The sequence below is a fragment of the Diadema antillarum genome, unplaced genomic scaffold (genome assembly GCF_040938485.1).
Source record: "Diadema antillarum isolate AM-2024a unplaced genomic scaffold, OU_Dant_1.0 scf00000007, whole genome shotgun sequence".
Classification (NCBI taxonomy): domain Eukaryota; kingdom Metazoa; phylum Echinodermata; class Echinoidea; order Diadematoida; family Diadematidae; genus Diadema; species Diadema antillarum.
The window spans coordinates 4,381,909-4,407,166 of record NW_027270896.1 but is presented as its reverse complement, the minus strand read 5'-3'; the positions used below and the strand labels follow the sequence as shown (position 1 = coordinate 4,407,166).

At 38.6% G+C, this 25,258-nt stretch overlaps 2 protein-coding genes across 2 annotated transcripts in view; both read right to left on the bottom strand.

Moving 5' to 3' along the window:
• Nucleotides 1-13,865, bottom strand: part of LOC139716762 (lactadherin-like) — a 36,062-nt gene extending 22,197 nt beyond the window's left edge. The window contains exon 1 of the mRNA XM_071628299.1: nucleotides 13,790-13,865. Within this exon, the coding sequence (XP_071484400.1) occupies nucleotides 13,790-13,865 (76 nt within the window). The remainder of the gene's footprint in view (nucleotides 1-13,789) is intronic.
• A 175-nt stretch (nucleotides 13,866-14,040) lies between these two features.
• Nucleotides 14,041-18,277, bottom strand: LOC139716751 (histamine N-methyltransferase-like). The gene is made up of 3 exons (XM_071628288.1): nucleotides 18,070-18,277; nucleotides 16,860-17,186; nucleotides 14,041-14,411 (listed from the first exon to the last, which is right to left on the bottom strand). Exons 1-3 carry the CDS (start codon nucleotides 18,275-18,277, stop codon nucleotides 14,041-14,043), a joined length of 906 nt encoding a protein of 301 aa, XP_071484389.1.
• Nucleotides 18,278-25,258: the final 6,981 nt, after the last annotated feature.

The following is a 25,258-nucleotide window of genomic DNA, read 5'->3' as shown; positions in this document are numbered from 1 at the left end:
CATTCTGCCTTTATGTTCGTAATTACTATTAATTGTTACCTCATATTGTGGTTTGTTTGTTTGTCTGTTTTTGTTTAAACGGCGTGTTACCTGCGTGTTCTTTCGTCATCTCGTGATATATATGAAGAGTCTGTTTGCAAAAACCGATAAGTTCATATTTGCCAAATGGAGATATTTACTATTACAGGTCAAGAAAAACATAGAGAATAATAAGAACATTTTTGTTTCTTTTGACCATAACTTCAAAATTGTACCTTTATATTAAGTGACCAATATATCATTTAAAAGGTATTATTTTGTACTTTGTGACAGAGACCGTACTTCAAAATCTTCAAGAATGGACAAAAATCGGTTTTTGCGAACAAACTCTTCATATATATATATATATATATATATATAATATATCAATAATTATATATGTATATCATGCGGAAAATGAGACACAAGTACCAAAATGTCCAATTGTGACCCTGCATCATGCACCAAACCAACAAAAAGTCGCTGGACATGGAATTTTACTTAAGGGAAGATTCTTAAAGAGCAAACTCTAAGCTTTAAAGATGTATAACAAATGGACTCCCCTAAGCTACTAGTATCTGAATAATAGAAAGAAAGCACACGCTCAGGAAAAGTGTTAACTAAGAAAGAGGCTCTAAAGTACAGGGTCTATTCAAGCGCTTAATCGTTACTAAGCCGTGGTAGCTGTTCAATGAAAGGGACAAAACACAGGATGTAACCACCGGAGCAACAACAATGAAGAAATTATTTGATTAAGCTAAAGTCAAGTACGTTTTATCAACCCATTCTGTCCATGATTAATGCCAACTTTCAAAGCAGTAGGGTTATCCTTTCAAAAGTTATTAGACGTTATTAGAAGTGAAGAGTGTGCAAAGCATTTCAAGAAATGAAAAGGGGACTCTAAGACATATCCAATCTTTCTATTCTCCCCCATAAATGGGTTGTAGAAAAACTGCTAAAAACACTCTTTCTCATAAATGTTATGATCCCAAACTAAAGAATAATGTAGAAGAAGGATATCTCTTTCAGAAAATATGAAAAACTCAATATTGACTCAGTTGACCCCTTTCACCTTTTTTGAGTCGTCACGTAAAATCAAGGGGTGCGACTTTTTGTTCGTTTTGTGATGCACGGTCACAATTGGTGTCTTGAGCAATGTATTCTTGACCATGAATATTAACAGATTAACCAATTTGATTGTTAATGGATTAAGTAATACTGGGGAATATCATTTAACTTTTCTTCTCTAATTCTTCAAAACTGGCAGTGTTCAAAACTTCTGAATGTAGAAAAAGAGTATAATCTTTCAATTATTTCATTCAAACGCTTCTGTAGTCTTTAAGGTTTATTGCTGGAACACCATTATTGTACCATCTCCAAGATATCCGATGGAGTTGGTTTCACAGTAAGTTTAAACTGGGATTGAAGAACTACAATATGCTTTCGTTTGTTAGCAATGTAGAGCTGGGTTTAGATTTTGCGATTTTCATAGAGACAAAAATCTGAAATCTTTCTCTCCACACGAAAAAAAAAGGCTAATATTTCGATGGTGCCAGACAGACATGACATCTCAACAAGTTTCAGTGAATTGTATGTTGATGGTAAGCAAAAACAAAACAAAACAAAAAAAAAAACTGACAAAAGAAAAATATGAGGACTATGGTACACAAGGAGGAACCTCATGTGTGGAAAAAAAAATGATAAAGTGGCAAGGGCCAGATTGAGCCACAAAACCAAGAGTGCACCTATCTGCTCAATTCTCATGAGGGTAATGATATGAATATCATCTTCAGAAAACTTAAGCTTTTAGGGGATGACAAGTACTTTTCGGACGGGAGCTGGAGGAGTGGATCAAAACAGATAAAAACAAATTGAAGCAAATATGACTAAATTTCTCAATTCAGAGAAATCCACTTCTTTATAACGATCTCTGCATGACAGTAAACTTTGTCAAGTACTGATATAAGCAAAAATATGTTTCTTATTTCGAGACAGTTCAACGGTGCACGAAACTCATTCCACAACTTAAGAATGATGGTCACACTGACAGTCATAACTAACAACATTTGAACCAGAAAAAAAGGTTTTATTAAGAATAAAGATCTGCTGCTTAGCCATCAGTGATTGCTTTCTGAACAGAAATGTGTCAAACACTTCGACTAGCTAATATAGGGTAAGTAAACAGATCGTGAGGGCCACGTTGATGACCATTTTATTTTTTGCAAGTAAACTTTTATGTCTTTTTAACAGGATAGAATAATTGATCATAATCTCTGTCTTCGTATCATCTAGTGTCAGATCTTCTTTCTTCCAGAGTGGATGCTAATAGCATCCTTTCAGTACGCGTGAATGCATCCTTTTAGGCATACGTTCTTGCGATATTCTGAGCACTGTTTCATAAAGCTGTTCGTAAAGTTACGAACAACTTACGAGCGACTGGTGATCAAAGATCTGATGTGCTATACTTATCAGAATTTCCATAATTCACACAGGAGCTGATCATCAGTCACTCGTAAGTCGTTCGTAACTTTCTCTATCTCGTAACAATCTCTATTTTCTTCCTTCAACTGCATCTTGAACTCTCACCTGCAACTGCACTGCACTCACCTGATCACCTTCCTCCAAGAGAGTTATGTCGTTGGATAGTCATTTTATGAGGCCTCCATCCATTTCAAGCTTAATCGCTTATGATGGTGGTCTCCTGCATTCAATGATCTCTGTTGTTTACTGAAAAATACTGTATATCTTATTTTATGTTTCTGTGTATCTACATTGCTCAATGCAATCACCTATGTGTATCTATTTATGTACTGTTATCGATTTATTTCACTGCACTTGTTATTCTTTGTCTTTGTACTTTTTGAAGTTTGCATTCAAATTGCATCTGATTGAATGCAGAAATAAAAGCAAACAAACAAACAAACAAACGAACTTTACAAACAGCTTTATGAAACACCCCCTATAGTGTATATAAACATAGTAGAGGCTATTTTGCATACCATTTTGACTGATTGGACGCATTTGTCAAGTAGCAATTACCTATGTTCTCAAGGATGCAAGACATCAATCAAATTCGAATTCGTTGGATTTTCCCTGCAAATATGGTAATCTCGGATGCGAGAGATCCAATCCAATCATCCAGTTTCGTTTTAAGCACACTCGGAATAGTGAAAACCTTCTTTTTTCACCATTTAGAAGAAAAATGATAGAAATTCAATGTTTTGGTGGCCATCGTTCAAATCTCAAAACCTTCAAGGATGCATATCAAGCACTATGAAAATAGGATGAAACTACCTTTGCTTTCAAATTTTCACCATATTTCGACATTTCCGGGTTGTCGTTGTTCTTTTTTTTTTTGGCAGCCATGTTGTATATCTCAAAACCTCCGAGGATAATAAGAGTTGCATCATCCTGATTTGGACTCAGCATCCTTGAAGTAGCGTAAAATCATCGAGTGATTTCAATTTTCACCATTTGGAAGGAAATAAATGTGAGTTTCAGTTTTTGGTGGTAATTTTGGCGGCCATATCTCAAAACCTTAGGGTGCAAGAAATGCTTTATCCAAATTCGTAGTAAGCACCCTTAAAACAGGATAAAAGCTTCTACATATATATATATATATATATATATATATATATATATATATATATATATTAATTTTCATTATTATGAAGGAAATACATTGGAATAAATATGTTTTTGATGGCAATTTTGGCGGCCTCTTGAATATTTTCAAGAGCAAGACTTGCATCATCCAGATTCGGATACAGCACCCCCGAAATAGGGTAATACATATACATGGACCTCATTTGCCTATTTTATATTATGGACCTTTTTAACTCTTGGGTGTATGACTCATGGACCTTTTCTCAATGTTTAGCTCGTGGGTGGAATAATTCATAGGTGCTAGGCTCTTAGGATGACCTCAAGCAAACGGTTCTCCCTCCAGCCCTTTACCTACTATAAAGTAAATCAGTTCTGGCAATGACAAGTTATTTCTGTGGAGGTTAATCGCAACTTTTTACTGAATTGTATAGATCTTCAAAATATCACTCTATTGAACCAGTCTAAATTGTTGTGCATAGATTGTGTAAGCTTATGTATAGACAAAACATTCCGTTCGAATCTAGATCTATATGAAATCATTCTTAATTGCACACATCCTTCTCTATCGACGGACGACATTTCCCCACTTTCAACTGCAGTAACGCCACGTCCTTATTGCAGAACGCATTACCTTTACGGGTTTTTTTTTTTTTTACTGTTTTCATGTTGTATCATCGGGGACGATGATTTTACTGAATTGAAAGTAACTCATGTATTGATTTGCATGTCATACTTTTTGCACACTTTGTATCAAATATTGTATTCTATTTAATTACCACTGCAGTCAAATGCAGGAAAACAGAATCAAATCAATATGTGTGCCTGAATATCATTTGTGACTGTGCATCACAAAAGGTCGCACCCATTGATTTTACGTGAGGACTCAAAAAAGGTGAAATGGGTCAACCGAGTCAAACTTGAGTTTTTCATATTTTCTGAAAGAGCTCTTCTTCTTCGACACTATTTTTTACTTTAGGATCATAACTGCATGAATGGGAAGGTGTGTTTTCAACAGTTTTTCTACAACCTTTTTTTTTTGGGGGGGGGGTAGAATGATCAGGTATGCCTTAGAGGGCCCTTGAAATCCTTTGCGCACTCTTCGCTTTCTAGTCTAACAACTTTTGAAATGACAACGCTATTGATTTGAAAGTTGGCATTAATCATGAACAAAATGTGTGAATAAAAAATCTTCAATTTCAGCTAAATCTGATGATCCCTTCATTGTTGCTGCTCCGGAGGTTTACATCCTGCGTTTCGTCCCTTTCATCGTACAGCTAGCACGGCTTTGTAAAGATTAAGCGCTTGAATCTGAACTTAAGAGCCTCTTTTCTCATTTCACAATTTTCCAGAGTGTGTGCTTTCTTATTTGGATAGGTTTAAGGAGTTCATTTGAATTGAGTTAGACTCTATGCATCATTTTAAAGCTTAGAGTCTGTTCTTTCTGAATCTGCATTTGCCTAAATTCATGTCTGGTGACTTTTTGTTTGTTTTGTTATGCATGGTCATATTATACAATCACAGCAAAAAAAAAAAAAAAAAGAAATATAAAAACCCGAAAAAATCGCGACAAGTAATACATTTGCATAAAACACGAATAATTGTACTTGCTTCTGGAGTGTTGCCTCTGTGGTTCTCATTGTAAAATTTCATCATGGGTGCATGACTAATAAGATAATGATATACAGTCAAACCTGTCTTAGTAGCCACCTGTCTATAGAGGCCATGTGCTCACAGCGGCCACTGGAAAATCCCCGCAAGAAACTGCTGTATGAATTGACGCTTTATATAACGGTCACTTGCCAACGCGGTCAGCGGCCATTCATTTTGTATATCGTGGTGAACATCTATTACTGCATATAACGGCCACAAAAAAAAAAAAAAAAAAAAACTAAAGCTGAACCATTAAATCAGCTGTGAATACTTTGGCTGCTACCAAGCCCTAGCTCAGTCTCAATCGTACAGACATGATTGACAAACGTCGTCTTACCACTATAACATGACTAGGACCCTATATCTAGGCTTTAGTAATGCAGCCCTGAATAGATGCTACAAATGAAGAGACAGCTCCTAATAACATCTTAGAATTTTACCGAAATGCTGACTAATCATTAACATCCATTTCAATAAGGACAATGGGATACTTGTCTGGGTATTGCTTGTTGTTGTTTACGTTAGTTTGCACTTTATCGATCCACTTGCACAAACTCGTGAACTCCATTCATGCAAAACCGGTATAGAACCAGGTCCTTATGTTCGAAATAGATCAGAAGTTGGCTAAAAGAACATTTGAAATGAAGTAACTTCTACAACTTTAAAGGACAAGTTCACCTTCATATACATGTGGATTGAGTGAAGGCAACAATGTTAGTAGAACACATCAGTGAAAGTTTGGGGAAAATCCGACAATCCGTTCAAAAGTTATGAATTTTTAAAATATCTGTACAATCACTGCTGGAGGAGAAGACTACTACAGTGTATGATGTCACATGCGTACAACGATATAAGGAAAATAAAAAGAGAATTTCACAAAACTTGACTTTTTGAATAAAGTGCACATTTCCTCGACTTGTTACTGACTTATGTTAGGGGTAATATTATTCCCCCTGACTTCTGAAAGAGAGAAGTCGAGGGTTTTTTTATTATGTGAGAAAAGTGAGAATATCTTGAATTTTCTTTATACTTTCTTATTATAGTTGTACTCATATGACATCACAAGCTATAGTAGTCTTCTCATCAAGCCGTGACTGAGCAGAAACTTCAAAAATTCATAACTTTTGAACGGATTGTCCGATTTTTCTCAAACTCTCATTGATGTGTTCTACTAATATTGCTGCATTCACTCAACCCTCATGTCTATGAAGGTGAACTTGTCCTTTAAAATCCCCATATTATACCTGCTCATCAAAACTTTTTTGCTGATTTGTTTGTTTATTTTTTGAGGAAAAATGGTATTACTTGCTCTTTTGCAACGCAAGTGCTGAAATTTTTAACAAAATGACCACCGATCTGTCTATAGCGGAGTGGCCACTATTGTCGTTTCCGGATGGCCGCTATGAAGAGGTTTGAATGTATAGCATTTCACACAAAAATTAAACGTTGACATTATCGTATTGCCTCATAATATTGTAAATATCATTACAATGTTTTATATGTGACTTCATAGATCACAACTGTGTAGTGACTAGGCCCTGCGACTATCAGTCATTACATTATGATCCGTGAAGTAATGGGCACATATTATGCCGATTTTTGATGGAGAGTATTATGTTTTAAATATATCATAGCAGAAAATGATTGCCACAGATGAAAGACAAGAAAGACATGGATACATTGTCCACATGTATCAATGCTGCTTCAGCATCTACATCATTCTATCCTTGAATCATTCTTAAGTTACGAAAACGCAATTAGAAATCATGTGCTCAAACTCGGTTTCTTTGTAATACTTCAAGTCAGATCATTCACATTTTCCTGGTTTCTTGTGAAAACAACCTCTGAAGTCTTGTCTCGAAATATGCTTACGCGTCAAGTTGACTTTCACATTTATCATCGGACTTGAAATTGCGGTGTAATTATTTCAGTGGATAAAGAAGTTCTATCTGATTTTGATAGATGCCTATTTCCTGCCAAGAAGAGCTTTTTCTTTACCTTGTTAATTTAAGTTTTGTCATCGTAGATTTGATTTGCAGATTCCGCCTATGTTTCATTAAAGCCAAGGATAAAGTAAACTCCGGTTCGTAAGAGACATTTCTTTAACAGAAAAACATGACCACATAGACACCTTATTTTTGCAAGCTTGACTTACCTTAAAGATGTCCATGGTGATTCAAATCACTGGTCTTGTTGCAGGTTTAATCAGATTTTTCCAGTCACAATCGTTTAAGCCAGATGAAAGGTGCCACATCCAGAAGTATCACATTCCGGAACAAGGAGTAGTAAGCTATAGTTCGGCTCGATTCATTTTATTTTAAAATATATGTGTCATCCTTTGGCGGGAAGAAACCACTTCCCGATCAACAATAGCTGCTAATGAATAGCTGCTCATTTCACAGATCGACTACTCGCGCTTTCCCTCGAAGCCATGGCAACGTATTCCAACCAGGAAAGGTCAGCTGATTAGTGTTTTATTTATCAGCCCTTCCGCTAGGTCCGTGGTGCGCCGAGCATAAATAGGCGTTAGAAGTGATACTCATTACAGACCTACATTAACCTTGCCTGGTGTTAACTTATTCAGACTCTCGATCACATATTCTACACCTGAATGCAAAGTGAACTGTCCGTACTCATTGCCATTCAACCATATAATTTCACAAACACGGCCCATAATCATCTCTGGCAAGAAGTTATTACTCCATTATTCCTGTGCTATGTAATTCCGTGATATATTCCCTCTTCCGCTACTCGTTTTCACTGCACTTCAATTATCGACAAGCTAAACCAAGGCAATATCAATGAGTAGAATGAGCGGTAGCTTATCGGTATAGATTCGGTTAAAACATTGCGTTAGATAACGCACGGAAATTCAAAAATAATGAAATTAATAGATATCTAACTCCAGGACCAAAGACTATACGTACTTTCCTTCCACAAATTGTAAAAGGTTGGTTTAAATGTTTCCTCATTTTTTTTTTGAAGATTTGTAAAAACTTATGTCTCCAGAATGATAATAGTAATAATAACATGATGCTCATGAATGTAACACGCACATTTACAATTTTGATAAATAAGAGTGATCTCCTTAGACTTCTGAGCTCCAGACTCTTCAAAACTTGAGTCTAGTATGATATTTTATTCATTAGAAGAACACTTGAAAACAGCCAAACAATAGTAATTTAAGATTAGCCGCAACGTGAACTTTTGGGGGGGGGGGGTTAATTTGTTTGCAGAGAATACACATTAATCTGTAGGCCTAATGCACGTAGTTCACATAAAATTATTGATATTTTAAACATAAATTTCATGAAGACCTATCTTGTCTTTTTTTTTTCCCCGAATTTACCAGTTACAAGAAAAGTGTCGAGGGATAGTATACATTGATCTTTATTTGAACAATATCATGTACAGGTTGTTTTTGTGTGAACTGCATGGCTTTACAACCATAAAACGCCGCGGCTAAATATTGCGAAGCTGACGCGCATGACTAATTAATGAGCTGTGCAATAGCTACCATCGCTTAAGGCTCGAGATGTAATACTGTGTCTGGTTTAATATGCTGTTCCGAAACACACACACACACACACACACACACACACACACACACACACACAAACATGCGTGTGCACGCAATTAATTTATTCGTACCCTACAAGACACTCAACAGATTTTCATTTACCTAATCCAAAATCCCTTAGAGCTCACAGTTCAGTGAGGCATCACGGACCTGGTATGTGAAATGCTTTACCCGATTCCCTAAAGACACGAACATCTCTGTTTTCTTTTAAACTAGTTTAGAGAAAATAAAACTCAATATTTCTAGTAAAATAAAGTATGCAAATTGATAGCATTTTGTTTATGTTTAAGTTTTAAACAAGGAAAAGTAGAAATTACGCGGTGCGTATAAATATATGTCCCCGCCGGAAGTACCATTTTGTAGCACAATGTACAATATAGGTCAAAAATCAAGGTCAAAGGTCAAAAAAGTCAAAGGTCAAAATTCTGTGTACAAGTTTTGAAGCCCTCACCTAGTGCCATCACATAAAGCAAACGGAATCGAAATCGGGTAAGAAATGGCCGAGTAGCATTTTGTAGCAAAATGTAAAATACAGGTCAAAAATCAAGGTCAAAGGTCAAAGAAGTCAAAGATCAAAATTCTGTGTAGAAGTTTTGAAGCCCTCACTTACTGCCATCACATAAAGCAAACGGAATCGAAATCGGGTTAGAAATGGCGAAGGAGTAGCATTTTGTAGCAAAATGTACAATATAGGTCAAAAATCAAGGTCAAAGGTCAAAGAAGTCAAAGGTCAAAATTCTGTGTAGAAGTTTTGAAGCCCTCACCTAGTGCCATCACATAAAGCAAACGGAATCGAAATCGGGTTAGAAATGGCAAAGGAGTAGCATTTTGTAGCAAAATGTACAATATAGGTCAAAGGTCAAGGTCAAAGGTCACAACTGAAATTCTGTGTAGAAGTTTCAAAGCTCTCATGTAGTGCTATCATATAAAGCAAACAGAATCAAAATTGGCTCATAAATGACAGAGAAGTAGCAAATTGAACATTTTGATCACACACGGACGCACACACGGACACACGGACGCACACACGGACGCACGGACGCACGGACACACACACGTACGGAGCCTGTTTCATAGTCCCCTGCTCGAACTCGTTCGGCGGGGACAATTATTAGTATTATTGTACTGATATACCCAAGAATAAATATATATTCTAAAATGGCCCTAACACAAACATTAAACTCACCTATTGCTCTCGCACAGCACTCACTCACATCTTCTTTTACCCTCTATAGCATATTGCTGCAATGTAGAACAACAAGAAAAGAATCTATACTTTCTGTGAGAGGGAAACCTGAGTTATATTTTCCGGTGAGGCCATCAGCCTAGTCAAGTTATGCTTATGCTGACGGTCTCCTGCTTCCTTATTCAATCAATGTACTGCCTTTATTATCTTTATATAACTATAAATGTTTTACAACGATTTTTGTTATGCATGTAGTATAAACAGCACTTGTTTTGTATTGCTCCTTTGTCATTTGGTTATGTTTGGCTTAAATTTGTCACATTGATGTTATTCATTTTTATTTGATTTGATTTGAGACAGCAAAAAATAAATACGAATGAACGAGCAATTACACAAAGCCTATGCAAGCTCACACACACACACACACACGTTATCATCAACATACGCAAACAAGCAGCGAGTCGATACGTTTTCAGGATATGGAATTGTGACAAAACGAATATGTTTCACACAGAAAAAAAAAACACGTAAAAGAGCTATGAGGGCTACAAGGCGAATCAGCTTTGCAAATCAAATCAAAGCAGCAGCAATTATATTTATCAGTAATAATGCATCTACTTCCATTCACACCATCATGGCGCAGGGGGAACGTGTAGTTTTGTATCAATCACTCATTCTTAAGGCAGGATGAAGTTCGCCATTTTGTTGAAGCGCCAAACGAGTTCATATTTTGTGATTCCACTCTATAGTAAACCCATCGTCTACACGGATACCCGTGGAGAACTATTATGATATTCATTTCCTTTTGAAGACCTTTATTATCCATCCGCGCCTCAAGCCAATCATATAGGGCACTTGTTCACTTTATATCTGATTAATTGCCCTTGATGACGCGTCCTCTATAAAAGAAAGCACGGCACGTTGAGGCGGGAGAAAGGAGAGTAAGCCCGTGATAGGGAAATTACCATGGTTACCACACGATCTTATTTTGGACGCCAAGAGGCTCTGTGCCGTCTTATGTTTTCTGATAATGTCATGGGAGGACGATTAAAATGACCATATAATACCTTCACCAACGTCGTCAAGTTGGTTAATTACAAGTTTCCTCTGTCAGTAAGGGTTTAGCGCCATCGTTCCTTTGCTGCTGTTTGCTTGCGTTTATTTCCATATTAAAGACAAATACCAAACTTTAACAAAAGTGACATCATGTGCATGTTATTGAAATTATGACAGAAACTTCGATGGATTTATTCCACAATCAGTAGGAGTGACAATATTCTGTGACTGTCACTTTTGGTCTTCCTTGTGTTTTACAAAAGAATGTTACCATGTTGTAGGACAGCATGGTATTGCAATCATCAACACAAGGCCGCAATATGAGTTGTCGTTATGAGTCTGGGTTGCAGTTCACGAGTACGACACTCATGAGTCGCACAGTCATCCCACGGATGGGAAAATAAGGCCCCAAAGTACCACACTAGGCAAATAGGCCTATTAATACGAGTTCGACACTAGGCAAACAAGGTCCACGTGTCCGACATTTGTTGTATTACGGGCCTTAATGTACCCAGTGACGGTCTAGCTCATGTTTTTGGATTCTTTTCTTTTTGTTTGGCTAGTGTCGGACTCGTGGACCTTAATTATTTGGTTTATAGTTTTATACTTATGGACCTTCTTTTTTTTTTGGGGGGGGGGGGGGGGCTGGTATCGGTATCGCGGGAAAGATGACTCAGGCACAAGATTGCTTGTCAATGATTATGTGAGAATAAACATAAATGCGTATACATGTGGATGCAAAACTTAAATCTAGCCTCATAATATAAGTTTAGATTATCCTTGATTAGCCACGATACCTTCGATTTGAGTTGATTTACGTTGCTATGACATTTTTAAAAGTGCAATTCAGTCAGTAGATGTCGCCCTATCTCGCCTGGTCGAACTATTAACAAAGTGTATGTCGCCAATTCCACATATTCTTTTAAGGACGTCGACATGGTGAGATAATGTAAGTTGCCATGTCGTCATACACTTTTCGGGAAGTCGACTTGGGAAGATGCACTTTTCAGGAATTCGACTTGGCAAGGTGATGCATGTCGCCATGTCGACATTCTCATCTTAGGAAGTCGACTTGACGAGAAAGCATATGTAGCAAAGTTTACAGGTGGAAAGGGGGATTTACATTATCTTGACATGTCGACATGGGAAGAGTATGAGGCCGACTTGACAAGGGCAGGCACCAAGGTTCTCACTGAGGACCATGCGGGAGAAATCACACTGGCACTAATCAGATGGTCTGCAGCATCTGTCCAGTGGAGATGAGGGGGGGGGGGTGTCATCGCACGTGTTCACAAGTTACTAAGGACCTCCTTCAAGTCTTGATTTTGGATTCAAGATTCAAGATTCAAGATTCAAATTTATTTTTCATTTGCATGAAATAAACAGACAAATTATGTGCAATGCATAAGCAGAACATAGTTGTAATAATTGAAAAAAAAAACGTAAATTGACAAAATACATGTGAAAATGAGTAACAATGAAGAAAGTACAATTGTATTTTTTTTAGGTATTTACATATGCATATAGTACAAGAAAAATAAGGATTAGAATGGAAATGAAGGGTCCCACTTAAAAGCAGAGCTTGTGTGATGTAGGACCCTCAACAAATACATAAAACAACGAATAATTAATTAACGAAGCTACAAACTGATATAAAACAAAATCAAACGAACCAACGTTAACTGACATGAAATCAAGTTGGGGAAAATGGGAAAAAAAAAGAAGAAAGAAGAAAGAAAAAATCGTGGACGCAAGCAACCAACCAAACAGGGTGATTGACCAGCAAAACAGGGCGCACGTCACGAGTCCAACACCAACGGGTCATACAACCCACGAGTCGCATGACTCACGAGTCTTACAGCCCATGAGCTAATCACTAGGCAAATAAGGTCCATGAGTGCGGCAGAAGGCAAACGAGGCCCATGAGTCCGACACTAAGCAAAAAAGATCTAAAAGTCGAAAAAACAAAACAAAACAAAAGAACAGAAAACGAGTGCGAGACCGACATTACATAATGGGGCTTAAAGTGATGTTATATTATTGTTTGATGTGAGAATTCGGCTTTTAACTTTTTTCGAGATATTTAGAAATCACTCTTTGAAATATTAAAGAGCATAGAACTCTAAGTTGAATTCAAAGTTTATTGGATGAAAATGGGTTTTCAATTGACTGAGATATCCAAAAACAAAGGAAAACAAAGCGACTCTAATAAAAGGTAGGTTCCAGCTTTTATTAGGATCGCTTTGTTTTGGATATCTCAGCCAGTTCAAACTAAATTTCATCAAGTAAACTCATATTTCGTAATAAGTTTCTCATTATCTCGAAAAAGTTGTCATTAAAGTGTTGGAAACTTACTAAAAACTCCATCTCAACCGGAACTATACCCACCCTTTAATGTGTGCAATGTTGATTTCGTGAGCCATTCTGAATGCTTTCAAAGGTCGGGCGGGGTGGCGTGCGCCTGTCATCCAGCTAATTTGGAGACAAGAGCGGGGGCATGGCTCAGTAGGTAGCACATCCAAGGGTATTGGGTTTGATTCCCGAATGTCACTGAGCAATGTTGTGTGTAAGAGGCAATACACTCTGTCCCTCGTGTGTGAGTCAGCCACGACTGATGCGCATAAAAGATCCCACTTCATTCATTCATCGCACAGAGCAGGGTGCCAACCCGGTGTAGTGGTCCCACCACCTACCCACCCACACAAGAAAACGGGCGAATGCGATGCCGACCCCTCGCCCCAGGTGACTACAGGTATCAACCAGACCCATTGTGACATACGATTTAGATAATGAATGCTTTCAAACAGTCAAAAATACTGATACACAATTAACATATCCCCCCGAGTGATTCGGTGAAAGACAATAATGTTGGCCTTGCCAGATCATAAGCCACCCACGTCCCCCCAGGAAAAAGAAACAAAGGGGATCCTCTTAGCAATTCCAGTCAATTCGCTGGTTTCTGAGCTATTACCGCCTCCCAGTCGTTCATGAAGAGGACGCGGTTGTCATGGAGTCTCTCAGAGACGGTCTCTGATGCAACACAATCCAGGTACTCGTGATAAAATTCGTCTCCGACCGTCTCCCTAAACTTTATGATGTGAGATATAAAATCAAGGAGGAGATCACTCTTCTCCGACGGACGATATGCATCGCGATAACACTCCGTCAAATCCACGCGGCATTTCCCCCGGTAAGTGCGAGAATCGATCGATAGCTTCTTGAAAGTATCGCGAATGCTTTTGGAAGATATCTGCCTGTTTCTCGAGTCCTGCAGGTCTGGATACCGGTTCCACAGATTGGCAGCGCCGCCATCGCCTGTAAAAAAAAGTAAAAATGAACAAATAAGTAAATAAAAGTAAAAGAAACCGTAGGCCTGACATAAAGAGTAATCTTTGAGTAGCTCTAGTAACTGCGGGGAAAAACTCCTGCTGGAAAAAAAAAAATCAAAGTATCCCACGGTGTGTGAGAGACAGTGTGAACACAACGTGGACACTATGGCCCGAATTCACGAAGTTGGTGCAAATGAAACCATGGTTTAAACCATGGACAAAAACCATGGAGCGCCAAGTGTCGCATGGCATGTTTCGTTACGAAATTGGTCATTTCGTCGACAAAATGGCCGTTTCGTTAACGAAATTATCATTTCGTGGACGAAATGTTCATTTAGTTACAAAATGTTGTCATTTCGTTACAAAATAATCATTTCATCGACGAAATGACTGATTTCGTAACGAAACATTCCATGCGACACTTGGCGCTCCATGGTTATTGTCCATGGTTTAAACCATGGTTTCATTTGTGACCCTGCACCTCAAAACAAACAAAAAGTCGCCAGACATGAAATTTTAGTTAAAGGCATATTCTGAAAGAGCAGACTCTTAGCTTTAAAATGATGTATAACTGAAACCAATTTGACTCTCCTAACCTATCTAAATATTGGAAAGAAGGCACACACTCAGGAAAAGTGTGAACTGAGAAAAGAGGCTCTGAAGTACAGTGTCTATTCAAGCGCTTAATCTTTTACCAAGCCGTAATGGCTGTGCAATGAATGGGACAAAAAACAGGATGTAAACCACGGGAGTAACAACAATGAAGAGATTATCAGATTAAATTAAAATTGATCATGCCTTATTAACACATTCTGTCCTTAATTAATGCCAACTTCCAAATCAGTAGTGTTATCCCCTCAAAAGTTATAGGACTTGAAAGTGAAGAGTGTGTACAAAGTTTTTACGAAATGAAAACGGGATTCTAAAGACACACTTAATCACACTATTCTGCCAAATAATGTTCCAGAAAAACGGCTAAAAAGCACACTTTCCTGCCCGTTTTATGATTCCAAATTTTAGCATGATGTAGAAGAAGACTTGCTCTTTCAGAAAATATGAAAAAGTCAACATTGGCTCGGTTGACCCTTTTCACCTATAATTATTCAGTCCTCACACAAAATCAGTGTGTGCGACTTTTTGTTCGTTTTGAGGTGCACGGTCACATTTGTACCACCTTCGTGAATTCGGGCCATTGTGAACACAGAGTGAGTTCTCATCACGCTGCTAAATTCGAGCAATTTATCAGTGTCAAACCATTGTGAATCATCTATTCACAGTGCGACACAGAATATTACCATGTGAAGACTCTGTGGAAACCACACCACGGTGTGAAATCATCACCACACTGTTGAATTCGAGCGTTTTCACATAGTCGACTATGTGACCACACTGTGAACATACTGCGGGACACTGCGTTCTTTCCAGTAGGAAAGAATTTTGTGAAGCAAGTGACATGATTGTCTCCAAGTCTCGATGATTATAACATCATTTCAATTCAGCGAAGTTTTGTTTGGGTATTGAAAAAAAAATGAACTGTGCACCAATGAGATGGTGCAGTTGGAACTTTGTTGATTATTTTTGAGAAATGCTTTATGTTAGCTTGTCACTTGTTATGGTTTATCATAGAATTGTAAGATTTGTACAAACGAAATTTTAAGCATGAATGTATGTGGCCCTGAAAGGGGCATACAGGGAGTATGGATAAGGCTTTTTCAGGGCCACATGCATACGCAGAAAAGAATACGTGGTGCACCGTTATTCTTTCTGCCACCCAACGTTCTACGGCAACGAAAACCTTCAAGAATTATGAATGAATGAAGATACTTTTTCCTAAACCGCAAATGCTTTTAACCAACGTCTCTTAACGTCTGGACGATTCAGTCCATATATCTTAAACGCTGTGGTCTGAGTCACTATCATACTGAGTATTATCATAGTGAAATTTCCGTTGATCTTTTAATTTCTTTGGTTTTTTTGTTTATATTGAAGGCATTCTTTACCATTTGCAGATTAACAAAAACACTTTGGTGCTTTGAAATAGTTCTAAAATGATAGTCAGTAAAAAAACCCAATGTAATAGTTTAAATCAGTATAATCAATGTCAAGTGTTTTTAATCATACAGAATGTGAACAACAGCTATAACAGAAGTGTTCCTAGACTAAACTGTCTACAGTTATGGTTTATCGAGGAAGATAGTGATATCTCCTTATATTTTAGGCTTTATTCCAAAATATTTACGTGGTAGGATGTTTTGTCATGCAACGGACCTACACATGACAAATGTGATATCTCGAACAATAACTTTCGTTAAATCACTGCTCCTAATCTGTACACAATGCCTTAAAGCTTTAATTAAGTTTGTAAAGGTCTACTACGTAATCCACCTGTGGCACCGTCACATCATTCGTGACATCAGTCTATGAGGAGTCTTACCGGCAACAAGGACTACCAAGAGAATCCCTCCTTCCTTGAGGCAGCTGTAGAGATACTCCAGGATATCTTCAGGATTCTCGATGTGATAGAAGGAATGGATGGCGTTGATGAAGTCATACTTGTTTGGAGTGGTCCCCGCTGCTTCTTGTCTGCGATGCTGCTCAATTGTCATCTCGCGGAAGTCGACCTCAACGTTGTCCATTCCTGCTGTTTGAGATAAGCGGAGGCGGTATTTTGCCAACTGATCCGGTGACGGTTCCACTACCGTGTTGTGGATCTTCCCGAAGTAGGAGGCTAATGCCTGCATCATTTCTAATTCAGTCTCTCCTGCAGACGAGAAAAAGGTCTAGAACATAAAAGCAGTCTAACTATAACCTCTTTTATTTTCGTTAAAGTCGTTTCTTTGTATCAGTGAAAGGAGTGACGGGATTTGACTGTCAAGAGCCTGGTGAATCTATTACATAATATACAATATCATTCACAAAATGAACAGAGTTACATTCTATTCTTCAATATATCCTAAGCCACATTAGAGCAGTTCTTTTTTCATTACAAGAAATATAAAGTAATATAATAAACGATCGCTGCTTTGTGAAGTTTGCTTAAAAAGTCATTAACATTTGAAAGTGTGGTATTCTCATTTAAGTTTTTCTATTGAAATTTGCTGCTTAATGAAAAACTATAGAAATTAACTGACAAACGAAATCCTTTGGAAGGGCTGTACTATTTGTGTAAGTTTTTTTTTTATTGAACTAAAAAATTACAGGATCAAGATTTTTTTTTTCTTCTCAAGATGCCCAATATTATTGTCATCTGCATGGTAACTGGAAGTGTCCTTTCATCGACTTGGAAAATCATTGCTTTGAATGCTTTATATTATGTTGCAGAGTGTAATAGCTTTTTATTTCGCTTGGTGGGTAGTCATGGAATTGTTTAGTCAATGGCTACGCATAATCTATCCTTCTCCCCCTCACTTTCCTTTTTCCCACTCTCTCGAGATATGAAACAGTGTTGAGTGAGAGATACGGTACTATTAGACTGTCAGAGACGAACAAAGTGCCACAGGAATTGAAGAAAATACAGCCTGGTATACTAGCCAACCAATTAAGTTCGAAGCAACCACCAAATGCTTTGTGCCACCAAGGACATGCAGGGAGGTGAGAGAAAAGTCTCACCTAACTGAGACATTGCATTGAAGACATTTACATACCCGCTCCACTCCCAACACCTAGCATATGAAGAGGTTGATTCGACTTCCGATTGGCTGCCAGCCCGGTTGTGATGGTATCAAACCACTGCCTTGTTAACCCGTCCAGACGAATAGGATATCCGACGGAGTTATCGCAGTACACCTTGAAGCATTTGCGGTAGTGTGCCTTATCTTCATTCAGGTAACGAATTTGCTCCAGCGAAGCCATTCCCCAGGCATTGGTGCAAAAGCCACGGTTTGATATGCCAGGGTGTATGTCTAATTGTTCCTAGTACGCCTGCGAGTCGGAAGGTGATGGTATATCCTTCGTTCGAGTCCATGTCAGCTAGCGTTTCACATCGTTACTATTCTCCTTCAAGCTTGTTTTTGATAGGAAATTGGATATAATCTCAATTCAGAGTTCTCGGTGTATACCCCTCACTTATTACAGCTGCTGCAATGATCGATAAGCTGGATTAGAACCGTATACATTTTCACAGCTTCTCCATGAGTGAAACCGAAATAACGAACAAGGTGGCTACGGCTAGAAAATAGGGGCACAGGACTATTGTCAACTTGCGCAACTTGCAGCTTGAATGCACTTTGACGCCCTCAACCGCGACGTTTGTGACCTGAAATATTTGATCCGAACATCAACAAACAGAGTAGATAGATGGGTTAGGACAACAGCAAGAAAAAAAAAGTGTTAACATTAAGCAGGAGTGCATGATGCAGTTAGAAGACTTCTAGAACCTTGGTCAGTTTGGAACTGTTACAGCATATCTCTACGTTGTCAATTTCAAGTCGAACAGTTCTTCAAAACTTTACCCAATCTGACCACGGATGTTTAACATATCAACATTTAACCTTTCGTACATAATGACCTATTATTCCCTGGAACGTACAGGAATATTACTCTCATTACGAAACTTTCTAAATTATGTAAAATAGATCACTGCATGTTTATTTTTGTCCATCATAAGTTATGTTTTTTTTTTAAGCCTAAAGACTTCTCTAAGAGACTTCTGTGTCAGAGAAGTAATTCCAACATACTTTCTTGGCCTTGGACTTCTTTCAAATTACGTAATTATATATTCTATCATAAAAACACCAAAAAAAATAGTAGTAAAGGATAAAACTTAAGAAAAAAAACGGACGGGCGGTTTCGGGCGGTTTAAGGAGTAATCTCACGCGCGTTTTCGGGCGGTTCATTTACGAATGGGTTAACTGAACTCTAAAATTTGTTTCATTTACCCTTTGTTCAAATGGTATACATTGTTGGAATGAGAGACTGATGTGTCTTCATATGCATTCCTCTGCGACCCTCCAAACTGAGACAAGGATAACCAGCATTCAATCACTTATTAGTTGGCTATTCAAAGTTAGCCTGTTCGAATATGAACAAACATGACCCGGCAACAGCAAGGGTGTTGAACAAAAACAGGCACACGCATTTACAGTATAGCAGTCCGACAATAGTCAAACCTGAAAAGAAAAAAAAAATAATAGTAATAAAAAGTAACAACAAATGAAACATGGAGAATATACAAGTGGTCCTTAAACAGTTTTTTCAGCAAAGAGTCCAAGAAATTAAAAAAGTAAATTACCTCATTGCATTGCTTCCTCTATTAAAGGACAAGTTCACCCTCATAAACATAAGGATTGAGAGAATGTAGCAATATTAGGAGAACACGTCATTGAAAGTTTGAGGAAAATCGGACAACCCGTTCAAAAGTTATGAATTTTTGAAGTTTTTGTGTAGTAACCGCTGGATGAGAAGACTACTGCAGTGTATAAACTCAGATGTCACATGCGTACAACAATATAAGGAAAATATAAAGAGAATTTCACAAAATTCCATCTTTTGAAAAAAGTATATATTCCCTTGACTCGTTACCGACATATGTTAGGGGTAATATTATCCCCCCTGCTTTTAGAAAGAGACAAGTCAAGTGCTCTTTTATTATGCGAAAAAAGTGAAAATATGTTGAATTTTCTTTACATTTTCTTTATCCTGTTGTACGCATATGACTCACAAGCTGTAGTAGTCTCCTCATCCAGCGGTTCCAACACAAAAATTTTAAAAATTCATAACTTTTGCATCGATTGTCCAATTTTCCTCAAACTTTCACTGATGTGTTCTACTAATGTTGTTGCATTTTCTCAATCCTTATGTTTATGAAGGTGAACTTGTCCTTTAATATTTCTTCTCCATCTATAAGTGCATGAAACTCGCTTTTGTTTTACCATTCTGGTGTGAAATAAATCACTTGTCATCTATATTTAGCAGCAATAAGCTCAATTAAACATTTGCTGCAAAGTGGAATGATCAAACAAATTCTTCTTCGTCTTGAGATTTTTATTTTTTATTATTTTAAACATTTTGTTTGGTTTGTTTGATTGTTAATCAATCAAATAAACAAGCTATATAACGCCGATGAAACGTAGCCTCCTTCCTTGGCGGAAGTAATAATGATGATAATCCAAAGACTAGAATAAGTGACTCGCCACGACAAAATAATCCCAAAGTCGCTGAAGGCTGAGCCGAGAAAACTGCCTCGCGGCAGTTTTCTAGGTAAATACGGGGATCAATCACAAGCTTTTTTAAAGCAAAACAGGTGAATTCAATATATAATATCCTGAAGGTCTGGATACTTTTTTTTTCCTAAAGACTGGCATAGCCTCCATCGGCAGCAATTATTTTTTCTTAATCTGTTTATAGAGAAATCAAATTTTCGTGAATCATGAATTTGGAATTGACATGGTTTTGCACACATATGCATGCCCTTCAAATTGGTATATTGGTATTATTTCAGTACTACGAGAACTATGCAGAGAGAGAGAGAGAGAGAACGGGAAAGAGATCAGCAATCAATTAATTCAGCAGCATTGCTTCGTTTGCATCGTTGTTTCTCGCTTTTCCATGCAAATTATTCGGGCTCGCTGTGGTCATACCTTGTATTTTTTATAGAATAGCTCGATATCCTATAACAGTGCGGAACAAACATAAAAGCCGACACAGATCAGGTAAAATAAGAAATAGATAGCTATAGAAAGGTAGATAGATAGATAAATAGATAGACAGACAGACAGATAGATAGATAGATAGATTTATACAACACCTCAGAATGATGTCGAATTGTGATTGGCCAAGAACATGTCACAAGACATTCAATAGAAAATACCTATCAAACTCATTGAGAGTGACAGCCATGCAATAGGCCTCTGACATGGGCCTATTGCACGGTTCGAGGGTACTATAGCACGGCTTCGCGGGGGGGGGCTGCTAATGCACGGCCGCTCACACTAGCAAAGCGCCAGCAAACTACGTGCTGGCGTATGGCCGGCTAGGCTGCGCTGCCGGTAAGTTCACAGACCTTACCGGCGGAGTACTGCAACGTTAACGTGTACGCGCAGCTACTTTACCTAGCTAGTTGCATATGTATTGCGGCCTTACCTACTGCTGTGTTTTTACTTTTGACTCTGATCTGCTACGTGGACGACAGTGATCCCAAAATCAAGACTTCATTTCAAGTTGAGAAACCGTAATTTGATTATTTTTCTGTGTTTTTATACAGAATCAATTTCGGAAGTAGGCAAAGTCTAGACCTACTACTGTTAGATCTACCGACATCTCAGATCGGCCTAACAGTCAGGCCTGACTCGATCTAACGTTAGTGTAGAATGGGTATAGACCCTGCAGAGTTTGTGATTCTTGTGGTTGTGTGGTCGAATCATGACGAGTGTTTGAAAGCAGTACACTAGGTGGTTTACAATTCTCAGCCTAATTGTTACATTTATTTTTTGGGCCTTCCTGAGTTGGCGGTCTCTAATTTAGCACTGTGATTGTGGACAAGGACCTGGTGTTGTATAAAACGAATAATTTATGATTTTGTTCGTGCATCGGGGCACGTAATATCGCACTCGGCGCGAGATTCGCCACTGGTCTATTCAACGCGGCGCTACGCGCCTTGTTGAATAGACCAGTGGCTTATCTCGCGCCTCGTGCGATATTCGTGCCCTGATGCACTCACAACTCATAAATTATTCGTATAATATTGATTGATTGACAGTAGATAAATAGAGATCGAGATATAGCGAAAGATGTAGCGAGATATTAGTGTAGTAGAGTGTAGTATTGATAGGCCTAGTATACAAAATTTGAACGTTTATGAGTGCAATGGACGGTATATTTCAGGAGGTGAATTCACCGAATGAAATATCCTGCCCATTGCTGGAAAGAAAACATTTATTATTTGTTTTATATAACGCCTTAAAAGATCCTTGTTATTTGATGTTTTATTAATTTAGGAAAATCTGAGATCACGAGAGTGCTCACTGAGCGCTTTTACGCCAGCGCGCTGTCGCATACACATACTGCAAACGCAAGCGTTTCAAGGCCGTGTCACACCTTTCCGGGCAAGCCTTGCCTGCGACTTATGAAGAACAATTTTTACTACCCGGAGGTCCCCGCATATGACAGCACCTAGCACGTATCTCACTCGTAGTCGCCCGGAGGCGCGCACGCAAATCTGTTTTATCCGCAACCATGTTTAGGCCCTGTCACACCTTTCCGGGCATGCTACGCGGGCTTCTTGTTTGTGCGGATTTTCCAGCATACCGGACAATTTCTTAGGGCGGACAAGGATTGGGGCGAGTCAGAGCATGTGTCTTACTTGCTGGACGTGTTCTACATATAGTAACTTGCGGGTATACTGTGTGACCTGCGTACCAGTCGCTTGGGTGCTGACAACTCAGTGAAGGAATTCATCTGAAGGAATGGCAGAAATTCCACAGAATGTCATTATCTTGGCTGCATACGGGGACTGCGAAGTCCCTGCGTGGGAGTTTCCTGCGAGCTGCTGCCGCTAAGGGCCTCCTACTGGGGTTCTGCGTGGACCCCTCCGTGCAATCCCCGCGACTCACCCGGAAAAAGTTTTGGTCATGCTCAAAACTTGGTTGCGTTAAAATGGGACTTGCGTGCGCACCTCCGGGCAAGAACAGGCGAGATACGCGCTAGGTACTGTCAGGTGTGGACCAACTGCGGAGAGCTCAGGGTAGCAAATTTGTTTCAACGCAAGTCAAGTCGCAAAACTTCCGCAGATACGGTATGACAAGGCCTTGAGCATGCTCAAAACTTGTTCCGAGTGAGTCGTGGGGTTTCGCTCTCAGAGGTACACGCAGAACACCAGTAGGAGACCCTTACCGGCAGCACCTCTCAAGCAACTCCAACGCAGGTACTTCTCATTACCTGTAAGTCGCTCGTAACAGAAAACGGATCGGTTTCAAAGCTCTCAGGCAGGTCACACGGAATACACGCAAGTAGAAGATAAGTAGCATGCGTCTAGTAGGTAAGAAACAAGTACGAAACTCGCAAACATTCTTGTCCGCCCGGGGAACTTCTCCTGCGTGCTGGAAAATCCCTCCTCGCAACAAGCCCGAGTAGCTTGCCCGGAAAGGTGTGACACGACCTTTACACGCGTAGTAAACATTTAAATGTAAACTCAGAAAACATTTACTTTCTACTTATAATCTTAGATAATTTAAATTGCTATAATTTATGCTTGAGCTTCCACCTGTCCTGATGTCGCAGCACTTGGCGTGTTCTGTGTGCAGACCTCTCTTCTTTCTTCTCTCCTTTTCCTTTCCTGTCTATTGTTCTTCGTAGACTTGTATTGTTACCGTCTTCTCTCCTCTCGGTACTGTCTCGCGTCCAACAGTGTATATGCGTGTGGGTAATTGAATGTGTGTAGGAATGTATTGTCCTTGTCATATTTTCCCGGTACACGTGGTTCAATGAACAGTGTCCAGGCACTATATAGCATTGGTATTCTATATTTTTTTCCCGACCTGTGTATCTCAAAATAACTACATGTATATTGTTATAGAGTAGTATATCATTCACTCATTATTTATCTAGCGATCCACGTCCGACAAGCTTTGCTTTTAGTGGATCACTATTTTCCATGATCGAATTTATTTTCCGCTCGCCCACGTAGTATTTGTACAGTGTTCCTCTTTATTATTGTACATATATGTTGTTCTATAATTTGTCTCGTATATTACATGAATCTTTTGCAAGTGTTTAAACAATATCATTTAATGACATGTATACATTGTACTATGTTTGTTTGTTTTTTTTTGATTTTCGTTGATTGGAAATAAACTATGATTGAATTGAATTGAATTGAATTGTATGCAGGGCTCTCAGCAAGCATGCAATAGACCAAATCATCGATCCAGCATTGCACGGTGAATGGAGCCGCAATTGCAAGGATGATGACGTCATAATGAAACGGGCCGAATGATCAATGTCACACAACCAATCAAATGACAAGGAACTCCTCTGGTGTTATATGAATAGTTATAGATAGAGATAGATAGATACATACATACATACATACAAACATACATACACACATACACGCATATAGACAGAAATGGTCACGCGACATTTCCTCGGGTCTCTTCCCCCCCCCCCCCCCCCATTGACTAAGGCTTAATAGGGGAAGGTTATATTCTAGAGTTTTAGGTTTAATTTCATGTCTTGACTAGGATTAGATAAAATAAACCCTTTATCTCAAGTTCGTGTTGCCGAAAACGAAATACCAAATAACGTAACAAATTTTCGTAATAACGGACCGTTTGTTTGTTTGTTTGTTTGCTTGCTTCTTTGTCTTTATCAAAGAACACCCAGGTAGGCCTACAGTCATGTATAATGGTATTTGTATGTTTCGGTATTGCAAACCTTTGGAACGTAAGTGTAACACGAGTTCTCCGAGAAGGGTAGGGGATGGCATAGAGAGCAAATTGAGCCCTTTCTGTTCAAAACACTGGAATTTAAAGCGTTCCCCATGCAGAGACGCTCTGTAAATGTTTATTCTACGACGTATTTTCATAAGCCATCCACATTTCGTTACATATAAAGCAGCGCACATTTTTTCTTTCCTTTTTCTTTGTTAATGGCGTTCGGAAATAACTTTGTTATAACGAGAATTTCGCTATAACCGTGTTCCTTGTAATCGAATTTTGCACCACGTGATTTAATGGTAATAATCTCGGGACCTGACTGAAGTCCTCTTTTAATATACCTCACCCAACGTCAGGGCAATGTTCGGAGAGCATTGCTTGGACAATAAACCTCCAGGAGAGAGCGAGGAGTACACCGTTTTAAAATCATTTCCGGGCAGATTTGCACAACAAAATTCTC